The following is a 27,598-nucleotide window of genomic DNA, read 5'->3' as shown; positions in this document are numbered from 1 at the left end:
GGTGGGAATTAAAAATAAAACAAAAATTTAATTCAAATTATTTACAAAACGTTATATACAACGTAAAGAGAAAAAGTAGAGATCTTAGCATATCCTCCCGGTTAAAAAAGAGGCTTAATAATGGAACACTTTAATTCCAACGTTTTTTCTCAAACATCTCTGTTGACAGATAATCAATCCCCAGAGTGGTTTTCACATGTGTAGACAGTGGAACTATACCTACATTGATCAACATTTCCACTAGGTTATTTTCTAATAATTGCATGGCTGCACTTTTGGAAATTTGATCACTGCAATCTCCACTATCGATCACTGTGAGATTAAAATTAAACCTATAATATACGCTCTAGTACCACTTGGTGACCTAGGTTTAAAACTATGTAAGTTCTTAATACCACTCATCGGAATGGTTTGAACTAGTATAAAGATACTGTATTTATATATATAGTTTTCAAAACAACATCTGATAAATAGAAATCCCTCAAATATCGAGGTATATCTAGAAAATGATTAAAACTTGATCGTTTACGTGATAAGGGAAACGCAAAAATAGTAGACCGTAAACTCAAAATCGCAATTTAATTGTCAGTGAAACCACTCAAAAAGCGAAAGTAGAAATACACATTATTCAGTGAACTTGTAAGTTGTAATTGCATTATGAATTAAAAAATGTAACCGATATATAGTTTTGCTGATAAAATGTATGGTTTATTCGAAAGTGATGGTCAACTTATAAATAAATTAAAGTTGTGAAGTGGCCGAGTTTTCTCGCTTTAAGTACACTTCAAATTATTTGTTGGGAAAAATGCCCGCAAAATGTCCTTTTCGTAGTTATAAGAACATGAATCCAAAAAATAACTCAACTTATCTTCTGCCTCTGAAAATCAATAAACTGAAAAATTATTTGTTTGCAAAACCAACATGACCCCGGCTGTAAGAGTTAGCTGTGTTGATCACTGCTAGATAAAAATGGTACGCACTTTAAATTGTTTAAGATAGTGCTAGCACAAAAATAATTGATTCTTTCATCTTCACAAGAATAACGTATGTAAAAATGGGAACTGAAAAATGAAAATTAACATTTTCTGATGCTATTTTAAAATAAAAAACTCAATTTCATCGAGTCAATCTCATTTCATAAAACATATCGTCCACAATTTAAAATCAAAATCAACGCATCTCAAGTGAACAATATGGTGCACTAAAACAGAGAAAAAACTCAACTAAATGACATGGTTGGCAAATCCCGGGCTAAGGGGGCCGTGCCCCCGACTACTAGGGGGCTGGTCCCGCAGTCCAGTGTTCGGGTTCTGCGCGGACCGGTCTGCCCGTAGGTCCATGCTGTATTGTCTATTTGAGGAGGTAGCGGGTTGTGGCGCTGACTGCGTAATGACAGCGTAGTCGCTGTTGAGGGCTGTGTAGTGCGAGGTGGTACAAGGGGGTGCTACCCCACAGTACGTCACCCCCGTGTGATTTGGGCAAGTATTGAAGTGGGTGGGGGTGTAGCGAGTTGGAGGGAAGCACATGGGCGCCTGTAGAGAGGCGGGGGTTGGAGGAAGGAGAGGTGGACTGTCTCTGTCATCGTAAGCTGGAGGAGCTTCTTCTTCTTCTAACAGTGCACTGTCCATGTTCATGTTCGGCATTTGGGTCAGCAGCTCTGTGGGATAGATAACATTACATTTCAGCTTCAGGATGATAAAACATATCGTGATAAATACATGAAAAGAGTCAACATCATAGAAGATATGAGCAGTTTAAAGGAGGTAAGAGTGAGCAAGCTGACCTGATCTCATAGGTAGTGGAGGAGGTATTAGAGTAGAGGGGTAGGGGCAACTGAACATACCGCTCTCCCTCCACTCCTCCGGTCTACACATCTGGTAAGGAATAGTATTGACCGGGGTCCAGGGCCCGCGGGTCTGAACTCGGCCATCAAACATGTGTCCACCTGGTGTCTGAGAGACATCTGACTCCTGAAGAGAAAAATTTTGAACGTCTTGATGGAAAATTCATTCAAGGAGAAACTTACAAACAGACAAAATATGTACCTGAATATTAATTCTGAGTTTTAAGATTCAAGACTGACTTACCCTCTTCTTGCGATGTTTCCGATAAAGATTGTGAACTATAAGACCAATGACAAAGCAAATGATAGCACTGACAACAATCGCTACCACCATCCCGACCATGGTTATATTAGGGATCTGAGCGGGGGCCTTCTCCCTATCATCGATTACCATCTCTCCTACTGGAATAAAGTAACGGTTAATTTGATGTTAACAAGAATGCTGAAGTAGTATGGATAGTGTATCACAGTTTTTTACTTTAATTCCACGGAATTCAAACGGCTAACCAAGTTTATCTAAATCACGTCATTCGCGAATTGGAGTAGTTTCAACTATTTGCTCACCAGAAATAAGAAGCTGTGCGATCTTGCTAGTGATCCGTCCCTCGCTATTGGTAGCTGTGCACCAATACTTCCCCTCATCCTCCTCCAAAACGCGATATATTTTTAGAAAACCTAATTCTGTTATCTCCGATCCGTCAGGAATGTTCGCGCCCTCTTTAAACCACTGGATCTGTTTAAATGATCCGTTTAAGGATGACTCACGAGTACATACGCGAGAATATACAAACAACAAGCTGCTTGCGCGTTATTACTATTTTATTACGTTCAACGAAAATATTTGATTCAGATTATAATGTTTAAACAAGCGATATTTACTGATGAGGTGACAAAGTATAACAAACCGTAGGACGGGGGCTTCCTTCAGCTTGACACTGCAGCTCGATATTAATGTCCTCCTCAAACGCTGAGATGTTCTCAGGTTGCATTGTGAAGTACGGTTTCTCTGTTACGGTTATTGCGCCCTGTTCAGAAACTCGGCCACTGGTGTTGTTCAGCGTACACACGTACGTTCCCATATCACTTAATTCAACCTGGGGGAAGCAGGGGCTGGTTAGATTAAACAGAGTTGAAGTTAAGAAAGAAACGTGTGAAAGTTTAAAATCATATCAAATCACCAAAATGAATGATCAGAGTAAATCTATATCGCAATGTTTAAAAAGAGAAGAATGTTAAGTAACGTACAGCTGGGATCATGAGATAGCTCTTAGTTTCCACAGCCTTCCTGGTGATTGGAGCCCCGTCCTCCCGTCTCCAGACCCCGACCTCACCATCCCTCCCACTGCACATCAGGGTCACCGGAGTTCCTCTGGCTACAGTCTGCTCATTAGGCTTATCTCGGAACCTGTCAAAACAGCGAGGTTATTAAATTTAGAAATTAACATTTCACTTTGTGCTTTTATCCCGCTCAATTATGGAAACGGGCAACGTCCAATAGTTCAAATCAAGCGATTAGTAAAAGTGATCTTCTTGTTAATTTTAACTTACGTTGGTAGAGGAAGGCAAGTCTCTGTTGGTTGGACCAGATCGGAGACAAGGCATTCTGACTGTCTGGAGACACATCTCATCTCGTTAGTTGTTTTACACCAGCTGCAGTACGGGTAGTATAGATCCAGACATTCGCTGAAAGCAACGGTGTAAGTTCAAGGAAGGTAACATCTAATCGAGGAAGGTTCGGAGAAAAGGAGCTTGCATTTGACATTTAAATTTTAGGGAAGCATGGTTTAAGACATGGCGCGCGGAATAAACGCGCGCTTGTAGTACGTTAGCAATGAAAATGTATCACAAATCCATTGTTCGTCGTTCGCGTCTGCCGTTTATGTGCAAGACATTTCCTTTCAAGACAAGTCGGCTCCACAACACATCGAAAGTGAAGGCCCCGAGACACGGAAACTACCGACCAAGGTCAACGAAACCTCTGCAATTCTCTGGCCTTTAATTAGGTTTAATCTTAATGGCAAATTAACACACGAATTACCACTCAGTCAATAGTTATTAATCGTTAACAAATGTCGAGTTCAGAGGTCCTGTGACACCACGGTTTTTGAAGTCAATATTTAATTCTCACCTGCAAGTTGAAGCATGTTGACAGGCGTCCTCGAGCCAAGTCGGAATCTTGATCACCCACGAATCAGACAGCGCGTAGAGCATGTTTGTGTCCTCTGATATAGACAGGGATTTAACCACACCGGTGGGAGAGGTCTTGACAATGCTGTAGTGAGTTATTCCCGTCAATCCTGCTTCCAATCCCACACGGACCACGTATCCTTCTTCTGTGAAATACAAATCATTAGAAATTCTGTCTGGGAAATAATCAAAACCAGTCTGATGTCCATTTTTTTCAAGACCTCGAGCCAATCGCCAGAATATCGCAGGAATATTCCCACATATTTTAAAGTCTCCCTCCAATTTGTATAAAGCGAGGCGGGAACTAGACTCAGCAGATTAGCTCTTTAATGAAATGTAATTATGATTTCCGTTCGTTAACCATGTTGTACACATTTTATACCAAATGTAGACGCATGCTGTCCCGCTCCACATTATATCTTATCAGAGATTTGGGCAATTTCAAGAATTCCTGCCATTTCATTCTTGTCGCGAAAAATGTAGACTTATATTAAAAATTTGTCTGATTAGCTCCTTATCAATATTCAATTCACAGGGATACCCAGGGGACAGTATGGTGCAAGATAAAATAAGGGGTGTACGGAAGACGTCAACAAATGTACGATATTCACATGAAATTAAGACTAAACTGTTTAACACCCCCTACAGTGTTGTGGTTCCTAATTAATGAGCCTGCAGGACCAGGGGGAACATTCACGCAAACTTGTTTACAAAACCTCCCACTCTCCGAGGGGGGCTGGCAACCCGCCAATCCCAGCTCAGTATTCTGCCCACGTGACCCGGTGTTATCCAATGAGGTGCTGGGATTGCTGAGAGGACAAATAGAGGACGGAGGTGGCCGGGTGGCTAGCTTGCTTGTTGGGGAATATAAAGTCTCCTCGTTTAATAAAACACCAGTGTACTTTACCCCCCTGTGTGTTTAGTGTGTATTTGTTATGAACGTGCAACACAAGTATCTCCCAGTGTGTGTTTGTATACAGTGACATTCAGGGGTGTGGCTGGGAAATAACCATTATTGTTATTGGGTTGTGACAATGACAGTATTGTAAGAGTGACAAATTGAGACCCAATGGCCGGACAGGATGGAAAGGCCGGAATCGGGAGAAGCAATATCCTGGATTACTTGTTTGTAGTAGATAGGGCAAGCAATGACCACTAGATTCCTAGCATACTTGGCATTGTGTTGTGGAGACTAGAGCCCCACTAATTATAATAGAGACTACAATGGCATCATCGGATGATTCCGCGAACACCAATTATATGCTTTTTATTGGTCAGTATTTGGGTAGTGTACACTGTAATAGGAGTATAGTAAAATGGTGGCCGAATAATTCTGGCGAATGAATCCGAGCCTTGAAAAATAGATGCAGTGATGCCCGTAGCGGTAAGTTTTATGGAGAGGGTGCATGTAAAGTCTTGCATATAAACAAAATTAGTGCCCATCTCATCCCTGAACATGTAAAAAAGTGAAATTCACAAGTCCAGATAACCACGATGGCATAATATGGCATATTATGTTAAACTCTTTGCTTATCAAAAGTGTAATCAGACCAGTTCACGGCGATCAGACGAAATTCTTTCATCTTGCTAATGCTTCAATACGTCACATTCAAATTTCATATAAACTCTAGTTCACAAGTCCACAAATTGAGAAGCACTCCATTAAGGGGGGATTTATTAGACGGAGTTTATTGAGTAAACATATTATTACTATGATACGCTAAGGATCTGGATACAGTGAGGGGCCCTGACACTCTCACCACAAAACACACAGCAACCCACAAACCAGTGAACAGGGTAGCTGTGTGTTTGGCCTCCCCCTCATTACTCCTCCAAATCTAGCACCTCCAGAGTTCCCAACGTTTGCTAAGCTTGCTGATACACACCTCCGTATTAGCAGGGTCTGACTTTGTTAATCCGGGCCGACCTATCAAGGATGGCTAAAGGGTCCCGTATTTACACTCTATTAACCTGAGTGCAACATGCCTGATTACTGATACTCCCCTCTTCCCCTCCACTTCCCGCTCTTTTTAGGCAGACTACAATTTACTCAAGATATTGGTTATCTGGAATGTAGAGATCTAGATTCCAACATTTAATGATACTCGTGATATGCTGTGAGCAGATATAGGGGTTTAAATCAGATATAATAAGGGTTGAGATGCTCTGTAACAAGGAGGGTACACATCAGACAGATACATGATCCTCCATTTTGTCAGTTACACTGGTCGAACCCTGGACTCAGAATTATATGTAGATCGATTATATTGTCGTGATTGAGCTAACTGATCTCTTTTCAGACAAGCCTAGTCGTTAATCCATCATCTTGTAAACCGCAGAAACATTTAAGTCGCCATCTGAAGCCGATTCATCTGTCACATTTTAACCCCGACCCTCAATTCTATTATCTATGTGGAGTATTAGAAACGATACTCTGTACACAGCGACCCAGTCCAACTGTAGCCCGACAGAGAGGTTTAGAATTAATCAAGGGAATTACAATTAGCTGCGAATCAATGCAAATAATCAAGCACGTGAGCCCCACGTGATCCCTCTACTGTGGTGTGAACGTGTTCATAATACAACGTGCTTCTGTGAAAATTAAGGTCTACCACCGCAGGGCTCGCAGCTTTGTATAATTAGCAAGAGCTGCTTGGCTCATCTTCATAACAATGCCTCAAATTACATTCCTACCAATAGCAATACCACAAATTTAATCGCACCTTTAATATGATTTTGCGGTTTGACACAAGCGAGAATTTTATAAATGTCTGTTAGGCTTGAATTATGAGGTTTCGCTATTTCGCGTTATTAGCCTCAAGTTTGAGCAGGTTTAAATCGCACATGACTGAGAAGAAACCATGGTAAACCACGAGTAACTGGCCTTGGCTCCAAAGTTTCTACTTTTAGACGATATTCAGACTGGAATATCGTTCAATTTAATTTAAGTTAATTTGGTCACGCTCTGAATGAGAAGCCCTAATAATGGTTAATTTCGATACGGACAATAAAAGATTAGCCCGGGGCGTTGTAGAGTGGAAACATTTTAACAGGTTAATTTGCCCGAAAATTATTTCAAAATGAACGGCTATACCGAGACCAGTCATACAATAACCAGTGGTGCCCCTACACCCCTGATAATAACAAGTGTCGTTTTAAACGAGCCGTTTTATTAATACTTAAGAATCAGGTGGTGCTGGGCGAACAAGGAAATATTCAGTTTGATTAGTCAGTCTAGAGAGAGGTTAATAAAGTAGTTAAAAAGTTAACTCTAGTTACCTGATCCAGCGTAGATGATAGTGTAGTCTCTGTCTCCAACTCTCTTAGTGATCACTGCTACACTTGTCAACCTGTGCAAATGTTAATTCAGTACGTCTGAGTTAGCTTTATCAGAATGTTATCAACCATCTCTTATATTAACCTCCCTGAAATTCCCATCTTGATCTCTGAAACTGATCAGACAACAGGGATGTTCAGGTCACGTGATATTACAGGATGAAGCTGTCTTGTAATGTGCAGTGTAGAGAGCTAACCTTGCACTCTCAAACTGTTCATGCTGACTGGAGTTGCGGTTATCAAGCTAAATTCCAGCAGTTTGTCCAGAGCTGCCTGAGGAGCGTGTGCTCTTCAGCACTATTCGACAAAGTGCATGCTGGATAGTAATATCAGACTGGAGTTTTAATTGTACATCACAGCTCAGCCAATAGATAATAACGTGTGAGACCACGTGACACGATCTTGACCAATAGCGAGGAGGGAACCGGCAGACAGCTTTCAATCAAGTTAAAATAACAGAACTTAAATCAGAAGGGCAGGGGACTGATCTTTTGAAGTGTGCCTACCGATTATAGTAATAGTCTTGTAATTGGGAACGATGATCGGGAATTGTATCAGCTCAGTCGGGTTAAATGGGACCACTCAAATATCCGACTTCCATGTATTCGCCTAGACGCTGGAACTCGGCTAGCCGAAAGACAAACATAAATTTCATGATCCGTCATATCACATATTTTTCTAAATTGCTGGTCAAAATTTGGATGACTGCAGCATGGCATGATAAAATAAAGATTTTCCATCCAGTAGAATCAGAGATGACTTTACCTGGGTCCACAATCAAATTCATTAAAATTAATGTGATAACTTCAGATCCTGTCATCGCTCTAATAACATCACAGATCAGGTTCAGTGAACCGTTTTTCGACAGATGATTAACATGAGTTCTAGTCTCCATAGTCTTGGGACACAGTTGGTTGGTTTTCACACAAAAGAACAGCTGGTGCGCGTTATTTGATACCAAGCTCGGCAATTCATTGCACAAATCCCATTAAGCTGTTTGTAATATTGCAAAATGCGGCAGTGTGCCCTCAGAAACCAGATAGTTGGGAAAATGTACCCCCAGAAACCAGATAGTTGGTAAAATGTACCCCCAGAAACCAGATAGTTGGTAAAATGTACCCCCAGAAACCAGATAGTTGGTAAAATGTACCCCCAGAAACCAGATAGTTGGTAAAATGTGCCCCCAGAAACCAGATAGTTGGTAAAATGTGCCCTCAGAAACCAGATAGTTGGTAAAATGTACCCCCAGAAACCAGATAGTTGGTCAAATGTACCCCCAGAAACCAGATAGTTGGTAAAATGTACCCCCAGAAACCAGATAGTTGGTCAAATGTACCCCCAGAAACCAGATAGTTGGTAAAATGTACCCCCAGAAACCAGATAGTTGGTAAAATGTACCCCCAGAAACCAGATAGTTGGTAAAATGTACCCCCAGAAACCAGAAAGTTGGTAAAATGTGCCCTCAGAAACCAGATAGTTGGTAAAATGTACCCCCAGAAACCAGATAGTTGGTAAAATGTACCCCCAGAAACCAGATAGTTGGTAAAATGTGCCCTCAGAAACCAGATAGTTGGTAAAATGTACCCCCAGAAACCAGATAGTTGGTAAAATGTGCCCTCAGAAACCAGATAGTTGGTAAAATGTACCCTCAGCCGCAACAGAGTTGAGAATGTGTCTCCTCAAAGACCACAAGTATGTGGTGTGAGAATTATATGGGAGCCAACTCTTGATCAAACAACGGTAATCTTTCTAACTTGAAGTGAGAAATAACCTGTTGACAAGATCACGGCTCTGACCATCTGGCGTTAAGAGCATCTGCTGTAAATTAAAACTGAGAAATCTAGCAACTGACCTTGTAGACCTCTAAAAATAACCATAAAACTCCGGAAGTATTTAAAGTTATTTACTTAAAACATTCGAAGAAAATATGAAAAAGTGTACCTAGTTTCAGTTTGAGTATAGTAGAGAGGTTCGCTCTGAGAGATTGCCCGTTCCATCATGGTCTGGGTTGCTGCTACGTTTATAGACTTCTTGTTCGAACACTGAAATGTTATAATGTTGAAATAATGTTGCTACTGTAAACCACTTCTAGACCTTTCTACCTCGCATAATAATTAACCTCAACCGAATTTGCATGAGAAGTTTCATTTTCATCTATTTGCCCGTTATTTTAAACAGCCGTACCTAGACAATATTTCAGTCTCTAACGCCGTGCAAGATTTAAAGCAGCGGACAATGTAAGAGCGGTGGTTGTTAAGTACTACAAACACTAAGAATGCAGCCCTTCCCTTGTCAAAAATTCGCACAATGCTTCCTCATTTAAAGTTTGGAGATATAATCTCGCCATTTAAAACCGCATAACTAGCGATATCTCGTATCGTCTGTGTCGCGGGTGTATTTAACAAAGGAGTTGATAACAAAACAGATCACGTGTGCGCGTTCCCGAACTTTGATTGGCTGATTTAGTGCCACGAAAACGTCTTACATGTCGCTGTACATGTTGTGTTCCCTTAGATGCATGAGTTAAGATTGGCTAGTCGATGTGTGGACCAGTGCCAAGTTGCAAGGATGACCAGAAGGAACATATATCGTGATATGTAAATATTGTGAATGCTTGGAGACGCAGGTCTGTGTTCGGGGCAAGTGGAAAAAGAGAGATGGTTTTGTCAAGACTCGGCCACCAGTAAAGTCACAGACTGCCTGACCCGAGCCCTGTTTTCGACATTGAAAATTTTCGCATTTATGTGAATATTTCTCGATCAAGGGCGCATTGATGGCTCGCTCGGTAGCGCGAAAGACCTGTGGTGGAGCTTTAGATGGTTTTGTTCAGGGGTTATTTACTGAAGGTGAGAGTTTTATACACGATATTCTTATACTATATATATATTATATATATAATATATATTCTGTATGTGCACGAAAAATTTATTTCATATACGATATTCAGAATATGAAGAGAGTCTGGATTATAAACCCATTGCTGTGTAGTGTGTAAACTATAACACTCGGTACACGCAGCGCCCTACCTGACCTCTTGACAAGCTTCCTAGGGTTAAGAGCGAACAAGACCATTTTGAACAAGAGTATTTAATGGTCGCTGCATTTCCGGGGCCACGTGCCATGTTTCTCACACGTGCTACGTCCTCAGCCAGTGGCAACACAGCTCGTCGCTAGGCAACCAATCAAAAAGCCGCGGCCTCCCACGTGATTGAACCTGTCAAATATGTTGAGAAAACCACAGGAGAGTCTGAGTGTGGTTACTGTGATCCTCCCGATATCTCCCGTCACTATTAAGTGCTTGCAGTTAGAGTTTGGTGGAACCGATGACAGGTTTGGTCAGGTTATCTCCTTATCTTGATTTAACAAGGGTCAATCTGCTTCATACTGTGCTCTTCACATCCGGCAACTGTAGACATATTCCAGACTGATACCACCTGTATCCTCCCCTCAAATCATCTTCTCCACAAACAGTGACATAATGTGTGCAGAGAGCAGCTCTAGAGAGGAGTCTAAACTGACCAGTAAAGCGCAGAGAGTTTTGGAAGCATTTAATTGTCCGCCACCTAGAAGTTGGAATTAAAGTATTCAACCAATACTACTTCAACCACTTGAATAGTTGAATAAATTCTTTGTCTATTTTCACTGGAGAGAAAACTACTGCAGTTAAAGTCTGAGAGTCTCAGGCGTTTTGCACTTTTGCAGTATACAGTAAGGCTAGAATTGTACAGGTTAATATCTAGCTGTAGTAGTACACGATCGTGACCGATGGACGATTATATTCTATAATCGCAGTAACTATGCCCACTTATGATTTGACATTAGCTGATTATTAAAGCCAACGTATCTTCCTTCTCGATTCTGATACGCACCGAAGCACACTGATTCGTACTTATTTTATTAATAGAACAGCCAAGAGTCCAAGAGAAGATAAATGGTCCGTGGAATGTTAATGTACATTTGTGAAGTAATAACACATTTTAAATTCGAGTTAGAGTGCCTGACCATTTCGAACTTCAATTATCGCCATCTAAAGATCTCAGCTAGCTAAAAAAGCATTTAAACTTTTACTGCTCTCAGTGAAGATTGAAGGTCGGTAAATTTCTCTCCTCCGAGATTTAAGTTCTAAAATCTCTTTATACACGCTCCTGAACTGAATAACACGTTTCAAATCTGCTAAATATGAAGCACGATGATACATCCAGGCTGATCCATAGGTTGCTGCACTCAATAAAAGCAAAAACCGTTTATCTGAAGGGCACGTGACCAAGATCTGGCACGTGACCAAGATTCGTGTCCTACCTCCGGGCTTTCTTCAGCACCGAATTTCAATCCAACGCAGATTCTTTCACAGCTGAAAGGATTCTTGTGGCCAGGTCATGTTTCTGGACAAGCACTAGGGCCTAAGTAGCTACTATTTGAATAGCAACGTCATGTGACATCAGGATCTTTATTAACTTATAATAAAACAATATTACGAAAGTCGGTGTCAGATAAATGGTCGAACTCAGCATTACGGCGTACAGATAACAATTTAATTTCACACTCCATTTGTCGTTAAAATATGTATGAAACTCAATTCGACAAATGTGCTCGAGTCTTTTTCTTCTAGAGTCTAGAAGTAAAATCACCTCAAGTCATTTTGGTAATTATAGAACCGATTTTACAAATTTACACACTTTTTTTACACTTTAGACGTTGTTGATTGGTTGTCCAATTGATAAGTCACTACTTTTACAAGTGGTAACAAACAAACCACAGTGTAAATTGTAATGTAACCAATCAGCAAAACCAATGAGCCCAATAAAAGAGACTGTTGCCTATTAGCCTAATTGTCTCTGTTTACCTGTCAAACATCCAATTAAAGATACTATCTAGTAGAGAATATCCTGAACAATAGGGCTAGGTCCCTATTAACCAGAGATATCTCATTAGCAAGAGAGGTGGGAACCTTTTAACCCCTTCAGGCTTCTAACTGCCCAGCCTTGAGTAATGGCCGGCAAGCAGGGAATGGCTGTTGAGCTCTTAATGTCCTGAAAAATAGGGCAACAGAAATTTTAATGGCATCTCGCTGGACTCTGGAATTCATTTGAAATTGGTTGGAGCCATGATACAAGAGCTGAGCCCAGCACTTAGCTGTCATTCTGTGTAGCTGGCAACTAGTCCAGTTTAATTAGCTCATAGTACACGAGATTACTCAAATTGCCATTTACTTAATTATCCCAGAACTGTTAGACTAGTGAAATAAAACCACTATCTCACTTGTACCCTCTCTCACAGATATCGTACAATCCATGGATCCCAGACGTTTTATTTCTCAATTCCTACGTTGAGTAAATTCCTCCGGATCTATGTTCAGTGTTCACTAACTGACTTTAACGCAGGAGAGCCTAAACGTGCAGACATTTAGATCTTGAATTACTATATGTATTAAATCTTAAGAAACAGATCCATGTTTAATTTTGTGACAGTACAATGGAAATTACCCCTCATAGTTTAACAAGGATTACTGAGCATAATTTACATGTTTGCCTTGTGTTATATGCCAGAACAAACACGAAGAACCTTGGTAGTTTCGAAGCTAAACTGTATCTCTGCATTACTGATCAGCTTATACTGGTATGATAAATAGTACTTAATTCGTAAGATTGATGGGCCTAAGATGGCTTCCACCAAATCATAATATCCGGAGGGACCTTAGTCTCAGTCATATAAAATCAGTCCGACTCAACTGTAGTCCAGACGTAATCCCAATATCTACTGCAGATCCCAGGAGGACAACTAATCGAGATTTAATTTGTATTAATGTTACGTAAGAGCATCCTCTAAGGTAGCGGTAACCAGTGTTCAAGCTGCACATTTTAGTCCGCAGATTATCATCCAGACCCAATGGGGGCCCCTTGCAAATAATCCTCGTTACAACAGTTAAATATTATTTGCCTTACTGAGAGTTCTTACAGCCAATAGCATTTTAAGAATATTGAAATCAACCAATCAGAACACAGGATGCAGATCACGTGACCCAGCTATCAAGCCCATAATGTTTCCTGAAAACTCGGCCAGGGTAAAGTTTACTTTTTTGCAGGATAAGCTCCATAAGATGGGGGGTCGGATAGATCCGGGAGTGGGGGTTAAATTGCACCAAATTCACATCTTACCACTAATAATTACCCTAATTAGCTCACTAACGACCCTAGTGTGGATGTCGTGTGTTACATTTAAGTTTAAATGTTGTTGTTGGGAGTAAATAGAATAGCACATTTACCACTGTTCATATTGTTACAACCTCTAGTACCACTACGTAACTATGTTTACACGAATAATGAAAGAAATAATTATTGCACAGCAATATTTTAATGATGAGGGATGATTTTTGTGAGGTTTTTATAGTGGAGATAAATGAAAATGATGAAATAGCTGAAAATAAAGATTCAACCGGTTGACCCTCTATAAAACCAGAGTTATCAACATATATTATTATTAACAAATAAAAAATAAAAGGAACACATAACTTATAATTGTAGGTGAATGTCCCTGATGTTAACACTGATAATAGAAGCTAGCACAATCACCTAAACCATTTGTCATTCACATTGGTCATTACTCATTTCCTCTAGCTAAGTGCGGATATCTCTATTTATAGCTCACTGCTAATCTTGTGGTGATGTTTCTGCTCCTACACTACTTTAAACTACATCATCGGACTATAAAACCAGACCGTATTACTTCTCCAAAAATGATGTATTCATTGAAGGTTAATGCGCATGTTTTCTTATGAAATGAAGGGATGTTAGGTTCACATAAATCATATTAACCCATATTTTCATATCCAATTAGCCGTAAAACATCGGCTAGTAACAAATCAAAGGGGTTCAAAGGGTCCGGCGTTTATACGGAAGCTCTAACCGTTAAATGATATTCAACACTAGAGAGAGTCCTTCTCAGGATAACTTATTAGGAGGATAGTTTTTACGAGGTAAGCATCTTTCATCTTGCTATGAATATTGGAATATGGCTTTGAAGTTTATCTATGTAATGGTAAAACTTCATCATTTAAATGAAATAAAGTGTTATACGGTTATATAATTCTAGGGCTACAAAAAGGTTTCAAGTTTGTAAAAATGTGGTAAACTAACCGAGAATGGCTGGTTATCAGCAGTGACCCACTCTCTGTCAGTATTATCGTAAGAGAGATAAGGACCACTGAAGACTGCGTCTATATCTTTTATCTGATAAGAACAGAGAATACTCCCCGTCCGTACGTTCCTGAAACATTCTGGTTAAGTAATTAGGTAATTAGGAATTGGTTGAATTGTTTGAAAATGTACAGAACCCATAATTTATGAGAGTTTGTTTGGGAGCCTCTTGTCGGATGATTTCAATCGTTTTGACAACAAAGCCACACACATGTGCTTGTTTACAATTTGAGTTAAGGGTCTTCTTTAGACGCAGAACAATAAAATCATTAGCTATGAACAATTAGTGCCAAATTGTCACATTTACATATTCCACATAATATGCCAGCTCAACTGTAAACATTTGAAAAGGTGGAGAGCACTAGGTCCCTCTAGGTCCCACGCTCCCCTCTCGGTCGAGGTTGGATGTGGTAAAAGTGTAAAGTGTAACCGAACTAACGAACTCTAGAGTTATAGCTACATTCATATTGAAGTGCAAAAGTAGAGATCTCGAGCCTTTTGTCTGAATAATAGGCAGATATACTACACCTATAATACTACCTAGTACCTATTGATAATAGACAAATTAGCACCTTCATTTCATTCCGCACTTCAACTACCAGTATAGATAAACCAGATGACGTAGTATCACCTGTGTGCTACTACACGGTGATACTACCTGTGTGCTTTACAGACAACTCATTTGTTGCTCCTTGCTAGGTAGCACGTTATTGATATGAACTCTGTGCTCAGTTTATCATCCCTGTGCTACATATCAGGCCCTTGGCAAACAAGCCTCAGGGTTCAGCCCAACAACCAGTTACTCTCAGCTTTTCTCAGCAGACAAATCAGTTGGAGAAATGCGATAAGAATGGTGATCTCTAAGTTCTGACAAGAGAATTACTACAATTACACCAGTGACCCTCGACTGGGCCGAAGTGTTGCGGTCAATTGTGATAATCACTTCCACGCCCTGAAACTACAGAGACATGCTGTCAATAAATTAAAACTTGATATCCTGGTAATCAGTATCATGAGGATTAAACTACACTTACAATCTGTGTGAAACATGAGACAAGTTGACTCATAATTTGACTTTAACAGTTCCGCCCACTAATCACATTATTGATGATAATTCGATATTAATTCCAGTAAAACCACACAAAGGGCCTGCACAGTGCACACCCTCTGTTTTTGGCCGACTAGTGACCTACCCACTACTGGTGTTCAGTGATTTTCAAGGTCACAAATCAGTTTTACTACCTGACCTGATCTCTTTGCCCTGATCGAGTTAAGGGGACTTTTGCCGCCAGCCAGATAATGTTATAATGAATACCCACATCATTTTCCACTACGGTGAATCTGACCGTTTGGTGCGGAGCACATTTAATTTGTGGTGACAGGAGCTGAACTGATGATATATTAAAATGCTCCTCACCTCTGAGGTGGAGATACTGAGAGTGAAACTGATACGGTAGTTAGAGGTGGTCATTATCGTGAACTGTTATTGGAGTACCTCTGTTAGGATGGGATGCACTGAGCGAACAGAGATCTAACAGACTGTAACTCTGGAATATACCCACTAGTGTTGGACTGTAACTCTGGAGGAGAGTTCAGATCTTAAATCCCTTATAATCATAAATAAGGGCTTGCTGTAAGTATAATAAAAGCAGTGATCTTAATTCGCAGACAGTTATTTCAATACTTACCAATAATGAAAAACTTAATTTCTGGTGATAAAAACACTTAGCAAGTGTGATCTGATGAACATGGTGTTAGTTGAATTCATGATGAATCTTAACAAAAACCTGATTACACCTGATATCATCTAATTAGGATGGACTGAACAATGAATTGACAGTAGAACTGTAGAAGTGCTATCAAGTACCGGTCTCTGTAGACCTAACAGTCCTGAGGGGTCAGATCCTAGTCTAATTGTAGTGTACCAATCATTGGTTAATTAACATTAATACCAATTAGTGTAGTAGTGTACAGTGTAATGGTGTATATCTGGAGATGATTTATAGGAACTCCTTCATCAAGAGGTTTATTTAATTCTCAAAAATGTAGACACTTATTCACATCCGGTATTTTCCAGACAATATTTCCTGGTTAATTTTGATGTGATGTCGGCAGTGAAAACAGACTATTTAACGTTGGTGGTCATCTTTTGAACAGAACAAAGTTTATTATGAAGAAAACACTTCACATTACTGATGGCCAGCTGTTCCCCGTTCCCAACTGCATTTTAACACTATCACACATGATTCGCAATGAGTCATTGTCTCATTGATCATTTGAACTGGTTGGCAAAAAGTGCACGAGATTTCTGTTACACCGCCACAAAAAACACAGTCAGACTGACTGCTGTCCACTTTTAAAAGTTGCAGATTTGATTAACAACCTTGACACCCACTGGAACACTCTGACCACTGTAATAAAAGGAGATATTATGGTACGTACCTCTGACCACTAAATACGGCGTAGAGGATCCTATCTTTGTAGAACGCTCCCCCCACTTCATTGTGGTCAAACGGAGGTTCTCCTGGCTTGTTGCTGGTGCAGTATATCCGGGCTTTACTGAAACAGAACAGTTTAATGATGTGTGGGTGATAAAGAATTATGTTTTTATAATATTACAAGAAACGAAGTCAGTCCTCAGTATTAATTCTATTAAGAACGATTGAAGGTGATTGTTGATGGCGAACCAGTTATTTCAGAATATTTCCTGATAGCTTATACAATATACTGCTGGGCACATCGCTTGAAGCTCAAAGAAATCATTGCAACCATTGGAGCGGGGATCTATCTAAACATGCCCATGACAACTAGCCCGTGACATGGCTGAGATCAAAGGTAACGACTACTTGTTAACACGTCATGTGGAAAATAAACACTCTCTAGTATGTAGGAAATTGCTCAAGTATTCGTTTGACTGAAAACGCTTCAAAGGATACGGTTATTATATAATAATAACTGCAATTTTATCAATAAAATTGGGTACCATTTACTACACTTGAAGGAAATATGCTTTTAATCTTACTCATTGAATACCAGTTATATACAACTACAAGCCCATTGATAGTCACGTTACTTGACCTATCATCTAAACTTCACTTTTATCCTTGAAACATTACCAAATTCCCCAAAAAAGCTGCTCTTTTCAACAATTAACCGTTTGTTTGTTCCTCCCAAACAAAAGAACTTTCTATTGCTACCCGGTACTCCCGCCCTAGCTGCCCTTTCACCCTTTGTAGCATATCAGCCCACAACAAGCTTAGTAAGGATGTTAACAGGAAACTAACACCCCCTAAAAGTATAAATGTTGTTTATTTACAAATATACCAACCCTGTTCTGACAAAAGTCTTTAAAGACGGGGATAAACGCTTGTTTCATAGTTTTACTAAAGTGTAACCCTCTGTAAAGCAGTATCACACTCTCCCATCTAATAAACCATTCCCTCATCAGACATATCATCATTTAGTGCTGCTCCATACTTTACTAATACATATATCTACTACTATTGTTCTTGATGGTGTAACTTCAAAGACCGAATGTACTGGAACATATTATTTAAGAGGTCGAACTATCCATTTTCACACTGTTTTAAATGCGTTCAAACGTGACGAATGACGCAGTAATGAGCTTTGTCTAACGTTGTAGTGTCCGTTTAAATAGAGTACGGAACAAAGTATATTACATCATTACATCATTACTAGACATAAGAGTAGACACTGTCTCTTTACAATTCAGATATATTTGGATTTTGAACATATAGCATACTTAAAGTTGGAGCGAAATTCAGGTTAAGTAATTCATACTACAGAAAGAAACTGGCGAATAAAAATCGTCGCTAAGTCCCTGGCTTAAAGCAACTAACCTGTAAGATAAGAAGTAGTTGCTGAAGTATTCCTGGCCACTCCCAATATCATTTTTACAAATCCTGGCCACTCGGCTGTAGACCTGTTCCGTCCTCACTTCTATAGCAGTCTCGTAGAACAAGAAGTAGACATATTCACCCTCTTCAAACGAGTAAACGAAAGTGGGTCTGTTCAACCAGTCTGGAGGAGGATTAGGTGAAATCACGTGACTAACTACCGACCAACCACAGATCAGATAGAGTGGTGATAAGGAGGAGAGGGCTATAAAAGAGGTGAGAGTTTTAAACCTCATGAAAACCAGTGAGACCAGGTTTTGGTGAGCATGTCACTGGCCGGTGTGAAATATGAGGAACACGTACAGTAGTGAGGTTATGCGCTCTTCAAGTGGGGTTAAAGTTAGGAAAATGAGACGTATCTAATATTTATAGCTTATTGTAGTATCATAGAGCGGGATTTTGGAAGTTAAGTTTAACTTCGATTTTAATATTTTTAAGAATTTGATCTGAGAACAAATTTAGGAGGTTTTTCAAACTTTGGCCTGAATTTAACTGATCAGTGTTCTTGACTGTATTAGATATAGAGAAGTTGTCAGCTGCTTAGTAGTAAGCTAAAATACTGTCAGTGTTCGCAGTGAGTAAATACTCGAAACCACGTGATACACTCTCAACCAATCAGAGGACAGCACGAGCAAATCCTACCAATCAGAGATTGCATCAGTTAACACAGTTAACAAGGTTAGTGATTAACAATGATGCAATGTGTCCAATGACTGGTGGTCTACATGATTCAGTGTGAATTAGTACAGTGATCAATTTTTACCACATTCTTTTTAATACTGTGCCCGGTAGTAGTGCAGAAAAACCACGTATTTAAAGAATCTTGTTCGACAACAGAAGTTCTTGGCTTTCTAAAGATATTTTAAAAATTGTAGCTTTCCAAAGTCACGCCACATCTTATTTATCAGTAAAAAAAGTAAATTGATAGTGAAAGTGGAAGTAAAGAATAACGAAAGTGAAACTAACCAGTAGTTCTCATAGTCCTGCCGTTGAAAGATAAGGAGCCAGCAAGAAGGTTAATTCTGGAGATTTGGTAATCGTTACACTCGTCAATACACGTGGCGCTAAAGCCCACAGTCCGATCTGTGAGAGACACAGTTATTAGTGACATTGTCTGCTGAAATTGGGCTGAAAGTGGAGGTGATTTGTGGTTTTGTTTCGGCTAATTTGCTACGATCCTGGGCAGGAGCTCTGAGCATCTAGTTTACACTGTGCGTATAAAACTATGTGTTGTAATATAAAATATTATAAAACACTGAAACCATGAAACGCATGATGGTATTCCAAATATCTCATTTGGACGCTGTCAGACCTGACTAAAATTCCATTGCCACTAAAGGCACAGTGATTGGATTTTAATGGAAAACCACTCTGTTGTTTCTATAAATTTCATTAAACGCAGTTTTAATTAGGAACTTAAAGAGATCAAGGTGGTACATAATTTATGGGTTATTACGAAATAGCCTGAGGAGTTTTAAATTTAAATATGTTTACTTAAATATAGTCGGAGATGGATGGATTATTGCAAGATCAGCAACAAATCACGTCCCTTAAACCACCTTACAATATTATAATAACAGATACTGAAGGGCTATCAGTCGCTTCAAAATCACACCATTAAAATAGTAAGGCTTGACGGTATCTATTTTTGCTCAAAATAGAAGAGCAATTTCGTAATAAAATAAAACCACGTGAACTTGAAACACACCAGATTGGAGGACGATGACAGAGGTAGCGGTGTTTGGATCAGATGGGCAGATCGTGTCTCCTGACAACACGTGATCGCGTGACTTGTAGTTCAGATCGGACAGCTGAAAATATAAATAGTTACCAGGTTATTGGAATCTTTATAGTTTAATCATAAAACTCTGACGGTCGTTGCTTTGATATTTTGCGCGAACGTTTAAGTTACCATTTAACCAGAAGCCAAATCTGTGGTGCGTACTTAAATGCATTATGTAATCCCACATTGCAAAATTGAAATACTGGGATAAGATGGTTATAAGTTTCATTAAACTCTGATATGTGAGATCATTATTGAAGGTAGGCTCCCTCTCACGAGTGTGGTTAAACCTTGACACACACAGTGAAACACCACTAATAGCAATTACACTGCTACCACCATCTAACCAACCAGTGTTAAGACGCCAGCTTAGAGCTGTCATCCTGACCAAGCTAACCACCACCAAGTCCACCAACTCAACCATTATTTGTCATTAGGATCAGATCAGAGTCCAATACATTCTGATAACCAATATCAGGGGAAGTGGCACACATCAGGGGAACTAATGTGGGACAGTGTGTTTACTTGTTAAGCGGTGCTTGGGACAAACGGGAGGTCAAACCACGCGTGGTATGTCAGTGGTCGGAGATAATGGAGGCCCAGAACCGCGCCTCATTTTCTTGAGATTTGAGAAGTAGCTGTGAAATGAGCGAGACAGTGTGACATTGGCCGGATAGTAAGCAGAAACAAAGAGCTGTTGTGGTCATCTCCCACACCACATTTGAGAGGGAATGAGGGAATGAGGGAGGGGAGGCTTGCATGTATTTTAACAATTACATTTAGTAATTTCACATGAGTTGTACACAATAGAATTGAAAATTACAAAGTATTATAACAAAGTAGAACGAGAGGTGGTGGTTCTGTTTACTCTCACATCATATTAATTACATCATATTAATAATGTTATTATTAGGGGACCTGAAATTCGTGGTAGAAATCACCATGTGTAGGACTCAGTGATATTGAGAGAAATCTTAGCGGTTTTTGTAGTAAATATTTGAGAGTTGTGGTGGAGTGATAACTTGTATTTTGAAAAGAACGCTGATTGGCTCAAGGTGTCATGGTAGTTGCTCCTACAGTAATGCTACTAAACAAACAGTTGAGGAGGTGCGTGGTGTAATGTTTTGATAGACAGGGTAAACAGTACTGAATACCGATGTAGACTCTTTAGGGAGAGTAGATATTGAGGGGGGGGGAGATTGAGGGGGGGGGGGTTAGATATTGAGGGAGGAGGGGACCCGGGACAAGGTAAACTAACGGTACATTACCTACAAGGAACAGCATAATGTTCGGCTGAATTATTTTAAAGAATTCGACAAGAAAATACTCTCTAAAATGAGGAAGAATTATTTCGCCAGCAAGGGTGATTTCACCATATTAGCTGAACTGTCAAACAAAAGAAAGAGTTCTCTCTAGATTTAAGTTTGAGTGATAAAATGTGGTGAGTTATTCAGGGATAAAAAATGTGGAGGACTTACGTGTCTGATATCGCACATGGGTTGGAATGAGCTAGTTCCACACAACATCAGATCATTTTCTGTTATTTTAACCAGGACTTTGTAATAGTTCTGGCAGTCCTGTTCCGTCCTGCCACTGTCTATGCAGTTCTGGTACGCACTGTTACTGTTCACTGGTACCTGTATAGAGATATTGGTTATGAGATGTAGATATTATCCCTATTTTCCCTGTACGAGGGGATTGAAGATCCGGATACTAATAATTGTTATGGTGGAATTCCATCAGGCTTCTTGGATATTCTGCGGAAATTCCCGCTAAAAGTACAGTGTGTTTTGTGGTAGTTGGCAGTGTAGAGAAAATATGTACATACAAAATGGAGGGTACTACAGATGTTTGGTACTACAGATATGCGCGGCTTTTACAGATCCTGCTCTTTGAAGGAGCAAGTGCCGCTCGTTAACACAACAAGAGAACTGACCAATCAGAGCAGAGTATTCTCTGCACATGTTCAGTCAGGATATCACGTGGTTTGAGGTGAGAATTAACCAGTAGCCCAGGTAACGGATCAGCTGTGAACGCCGGGAATTGTGGGAGAAAGAGAGCTGACTGCCAAACATATCATTATCCCTCCCTAGTTCCTACCGAACAGAAATTAGAATTTAAAGATTGGTAGTTTTCTGGTAACTGTGCTCTCCGTTCACCACACATTTCACTAAGCAGGTTTTGCAGAGAAAGGCAGAAAGTTCCAGAACTCACTACGTAAAGTCACGTGCAGGACAACTAAAACAAGCAATGCTCACTCGCTCTCGTATACGCAGTGTCTGAAACTCGCTGAAGAATGTAAACATGCGTTTGTTTGGCGGGAAATGGCACTTCTTGGCGACAAATTAAAGAATGCGAGGAATGAGAAGAAGAACCCGGAAAGTACGGGTGAACCTGGCCGAGGTTTAGGAGTTACACGTGACATCCTGCACGCCATGTGTACGAGAAGTTAAGAAAGAGAAGGTTTACTGAGCGGAGGAGAGACTGTTTAACTTGTAACACAGATGGAGTGTATTCAAAATATATGTTCTTGCTAAATGTTGTATAGCTCGTGAGTGTGTGTAAAGAATTTTCCGGTGAGATATGGAGCATTTCAATCATGTAGCATCAGGAAATGTGGAAATTTCGAATTAAAGTACGTTAAATATAATCATATATAATCATGTATTTTATTGTAGACACTTTACTTAATTAACTGAATTAAGAATATGTCTCTCTAATTAGCCCAGAGGGTATAGTTTGGCTTGGTTCCATGTAAATTGCCAATAAATGGACTTTAAAAACTGCCGCGCGGTAGAGGAAAGACTCTACATCACCCTCTTGAATTGCGGTATCTTTGATGCTCTCAAAGAGGAAAATTGCTTTTTTCAAGAAAAATATCAAAGTCTGGCCATTATACATTATATTATACTCATGTCTAGTGAACCTACTTAGTTTTTATTTTGACAGTATTCGAACAGACGAGAGTTAGCACAGGTCTGAAGATTGATGAACTGTGTCTCGCACACTCTCTCAAGTAGAACAATGTCATTGTTCACTCTAATGGCACTACTAACGATACTAAGTTGGACATTATCGGATAAGTGAACAATTGTTAGAACACCTGCTGCCATGCTCCTGTACTCTGATCCCACCTCTAATAGTCCTGACTCTAATACCCCTGAAACAGGGCTCCTGTACTCTGATCCCACCTCTAATAGTCCTGACTCTGATACTCGCCCTGAAACAGGGCTCCTGTACTCTGATCCCACCTCTAAAAGTCCTGACTCTAATACCCCTGAAACAGGGCTCCTGTACTCTGATCCCACCTCTAATAGTCCTGACTCTGATACTCGCCCTGAAACAGGGCTCCTGTACTCTGATCCCACCTCTAATAGTCCTGACTCTGATACTCGCCCTGAAACAGGGCTCCTGTACTCTGATCCCACCTCTAATAGTCCTGACTCTGATACTCGCCCTGAAACAGGGCTCCTGTACTCTGATCCCACCTCTAATAGTCCTGACTCTGATACTCGCCCTGAAACAGGGCTCCTGTACTCTGATCCCACCTCTAATAGTCCTGACTCTGATACTCGCCCTGAAACAGGGCTCCTGTACTCTGATCCCACCTCTAATAGTCCTGACTCTGATACCCCTGAAACAGGGCTCCAGTACTCTGATCCCACCTCTAATAGTCCTGACTCTGATACTCGCCCTGAAACAGGGCTCCTGTACTCTGATCCCACCTCTAATAGTCCTGACTCTGATACTCGCCCTGAAACAGGGCTCCTGTACTCTGATCCCACCTCTAATAGTCCTGACTCTGATACTCGCCCTGAAACAGGGTTATCTAACCTGTTTCAACACCTTCAGGATCAGCCTGCAATCTTTACTATTGCGACAAGAGCTGAAGAGGCCCGCTTACATTTCCAGCTGTATCGAAGTGGAATTAAAGGAACTATAATTCTGATGAGGTTCTGTGGTTTAGAACGACTCTGCAATGTGCTAATTACTTAATACCTGAACGTTCATCTATCAAACCATTTAAATAACAAGACGAACGTTAAATCAAGTGTTAAACTCATTGGACCATGAAATAAATTGACCGGTATATTGTTCTTCGGTGTGTTCACTTCCCATATTCCAAGAGGAAGTCTTTTAAAGCGGAACGAACGACCAGTTCCTATGAGCCCTAGGGCATCGTAATTTGCAGACCAACTGACGACAGGACGGTCACAGTAGTGCTATTTTAATACAGCATGACTATTACAACTGGTTTGTTGGGTTGAGTGGTTTAGTATACAATTTAAAGACGCATTCTTCAGAATTTGAGCCCAGATTTCGACACCAGCAAAGATGAAATCTCTCGAATCACGTTGGTTAAATGGTTATCCTCACCAAGTAATAACAGTAAAACAAAATTTTAAGTAAAACAATAGTCTGTCAGAATGTATTGTAGAAGATAATGTAATTGTGGCGTTGGTCTTACCTCGTCGACAAAAGGAGTGACTTTCTGATACTCGAACTCTATCTTGTAAACTGTGTTTCTGAAAAATAATTAATGGTGAATGACGGAATTGCAGTCCACCACATGATCGTCTGGCGTTTTAATAACTTTTAGTGACGAAATGGTAAATTATATGCTTCAGTTCAGTTCAACAATGTTGTGAGAGCTTAGTGTTTAGTTAGCGTATGAGCGTGAACAAAACGTCAGAATTAGCAAAGTCGTATGTAGGAACGGTGGAATCCCTGCTGGAAAAATGCAAGAATGCAGAACATGTAAACAAACAATCATTAACTCATTCTAGTGAAACTGCAGATGTTGTCATGCAGATAAATACGCCGTAAAATCAGTTTAAGATGATTCATTAATAAATGATTATCAAATTGTTCTAGTATAATTAATATTATTACTAACTTGGCTCCGATGACGATTTCATCTTGTGAGACGGAGACAAGGGAGGAGAAATTAGCGTTATCGTAATCGTATCTAGAACATCTGTAGCAATCTGAAATACAGGAGTCAGCTAATAGCTAAAATACTGCAGCAATCTGAAATACAGGAGTCAGCTAATAGCTAAAATACTGTAGCAATCTGACATACAGGAGTCAGCTAATAGCTAAAATACTGTAGCAATCTGAAATACAGGAGTCAGCTAATAGCTAAAATACTGTAGCAATCTGAAATACAGGAGTCAGCTAATAGCTAAAATACTGGTCCTTTTAAACCCAAAAACAATATTTAAGAAGGTAATAAGAGGGAACAGTTTCTAGCTATGATCAGTAGAATAGTCATTGAGACCCAGTACCACTCCAAAGACCTCATAATTCTTTAATTCTCCAGACGCCCCCAGAATGACTGTTATACGCCACAACTTCAACATGCTCATTATTCATTGCACATAATTAAACACTCTCCCGATGGTTGACAGCCCAGTACAGTTATTGGCTCGTGACCCGGGACAGTGTTTTCATTGGCTAGCCAGGATTCCATCTGAGATCCTGATTGGAGGGATTTCGCAAAGGAGTGTAATATTGTCACTTTCTCAGCTAGAGGGTATATTGCCCCACAATGCGGGACTTTAGTAAGTCCTTCCAGCTTTACAAATACCAAGAAATGAGGATAGAGTGGTAGACTCACTAGATTACATTCCACTAAATACAATACTATGAAGGATTTTCATTCAAGGTTTAATTGAATAAGTGACAATAAGGATAATTTCCCATGGCAATACGTGCAATTATGTAATTGAGTAGTTCTATGGGATATGACAGATACAGGAATATTGTAATCGTTATTTTCGATAGTGTAATGATTATTATGAGAGAGGGAGGAAGGGAATTTCCAAAAGGAGCTTTGCCTCAGAATATTCCACTTTCGAACAAGTTTCGTTGGTCTGACAAGCAGAGACGACGATCTGAATATCATTCCGCTTACGTCAACCGTATTTTTAATTCCCAACTTCATAAACGATGATTTCGTTCGGCTCGGAAATCTTGTGACTCAAGGCGGTTAAATAAAATAAAGTTCGGTGAACCTTCAACTACTCACGCTATACTTTATACTCCTAAAATATTTAATATTTCACCGAAAATCAGTTTTAAAATTTAAAGAAAATGAGAGAAAATGTGACCGTCAAGCTGGTGCCAGTTTTCCCACGTAGTGGCCTGGAAAGAATATAAAAATAAGCTTGATACACACCACACACACACACACACACACACATACACACTTTGTCTTTGTGTGCGGTGAGCGCAACACTGGATGCTACATGTTAGTTGAGTGTGCATTAGCAACTGTAGTAGCCACACTCTTCACAGCGACAGGATATCACCTCGTCTTAACGTGTAACAGCGGAACTTGCTTTACATGGCACTAAAATACTGGCACACTCGCTGGCAAACTGGCACACTCACTATGAAGACTTTAGATCATTTTTATATGGAAAAAGATCCAAAATAAACGAAACACACTCCAGTATGGCTGATTCCCCCTCTGACTGATTTTTAGTCACTATACGAAGTTGGTGCCAACAAACTAGTCCCACCAATATTTCTAGATATAAACATCAGAAGAGCTCAATAGATTCTACGTAATGAGATGAGCCGTATCAATCAATTAGTGTCATAGTCTATAATATGCACGAATAGATTGAGGTTCTAGACAGTGCAAATTAACGTGAAACTACCTTTACATTCCTCAGCACATTACTCCACAGAACCCAAATTGATTTAATAAAATGGTGCTCTACTTCTCCAGAACCTGTTCCGGCAACAGAATGACATTTCCAGATTAAATCTAATGAAACGTAAATGTATAGTTTAATGTACTCATGAGTCAGGAGAAACCCCCTAATGAGTGTGGGAACGTTATATTTCAATTCTTTTAGCACTTTGATGTGTCCACCATAAAAACAACAAAAGGCCTAGTCATCAACGTATGTATTCAGTAGACAATAAGATGAAAGGATGACAGGTAAAACAAAAGGATGTAAAAGAAAGTACGCCAGTGAAGGGCTAGCATCTTGGCTGTCTAGACATTTGTATAAAAGGCTATGTAGACGTGTTGACTTGCAGAACAGTCTTAGTGAGAACGATTTCAATCAGCGCTAAATTTCGCCAACACAGTGACGATAGTTTTCTTACATCTTTTTTATTATCTCATAGGACATAAAGAAGGAATACTACTTACAAATCAGATGAAAGGTAAATCTGAACTAACATTGAAAATGAGAAATTTTAGTTACACAAAGACAATTTGTAAAAGTAACATACCTTTTTCTTTAAATTTGGAGACCCAATGATCTCCGACAACAACAGTTATCATCTGTAGCCATAATATTAACATATCTGAGATGTA

At 39.8% G+C, this 27,598-nt stretch overlaps 2 protein-coding genes across 3 annotated transcripts in view; both read right to left on the bottom strand.

The window, feature by feature from the left end:
- Positions 1–798, bottom strand: part of LOC134811618 (uncharacterized) — a 95,557-nt gene extending 94,759 nt beyond the window's left edge. Inside the window, exon 1 of one of the 2 annotated variants that reach the window (XM_063818599.1) lies at positions 784–798. The gene's annotated coding sequence lies outside the window, so the exon portion shown is untranslated. Of the gene's footprint in view, positions 1–33; positions 44–783 lie in introns of those variants that run through there. The other variant, XM_063818598.1, reaches the window with a different exon arrangement.
- Positions 34–27,598, bottom strand: LOC134811619 (semaphorin-2A-like). The gene is made up of 19 exons (XM_063818607.1): positions 27,514–27,598; positions 25,157–25,247; positions 24,728–24,785; positions 21,738–21,896; positions 20,185–20,287; positions 19,443–19,559; positions 18,420–18,600; positions 17,002–17,118; positions 14,500–14,629; positions 9,308–9,408; positions 7,310–7,380; positions 3,972–4,176; positions 3,392–3,526; positions 3,089–3,248; positions 2,749–2,937; positions 2,408–2,576; positions 2,088–2,245; positions 1,784–1,970; positions 34–1,657 (listed from the first exon to the last, which is right to left on the bottom strand). Exons 1-19 carry the CDS (start codon positions 27,584–27,586, stop codon positions 1,224–1,226), a joined length of 2,838 nt encoding a protein of 945 aa, XP_063674677.1. The 5' UTR covers positions 27,587–27,598; the 3' UTR covers positions 34–1,223.

The sequence above is a fragment of the Bolinopsis microptera genome, chromosome 2 (genome assembly GCF_026151205.1).
Source record: "Bolinopsis microptera isolate Bmic1 chromosome 2, MBARI_Bmic_1.0, whole genome shotgun sequence".
Classification (NCBI taxonomy): domain Eukaryota; kingdom Metazoa; phylum Ctenophora; class Tentaculata; order Lobata; family Bolinopsidae; genus Bolinopsis; species Bolinopsis microptera.
Note: the sequence above shows the minus strand (reverse complement) of the source record. Positions and strands in the feature narration are given on the sequence as shown.

Excerpts from the sequence above, each read along its gene's own strand:
- LOC134811619 (XM_063818607.1), bottom strand. The coding sequence starts at position 27,586 with ATGTTAATATTATGGCTACAGATGATAACTGTTGTTGTCGGAGATCAT. Across the intron at positions 25,248-27,513 it reads CTCCAAATTTAAAGAAAAAG|ATTGCTACAGATGTTCTAGA; the intron begins GTATGTTACTTT and ends CCTGTATTTCAG. Across the intron at positions 9,409-14,499 it reads CTGATAACCAGCCATTCTCG|TGTTCGAACAAGAAGTCTAT; the intron begins GTTAGTTTACCA and ends ATAACATTTCAG.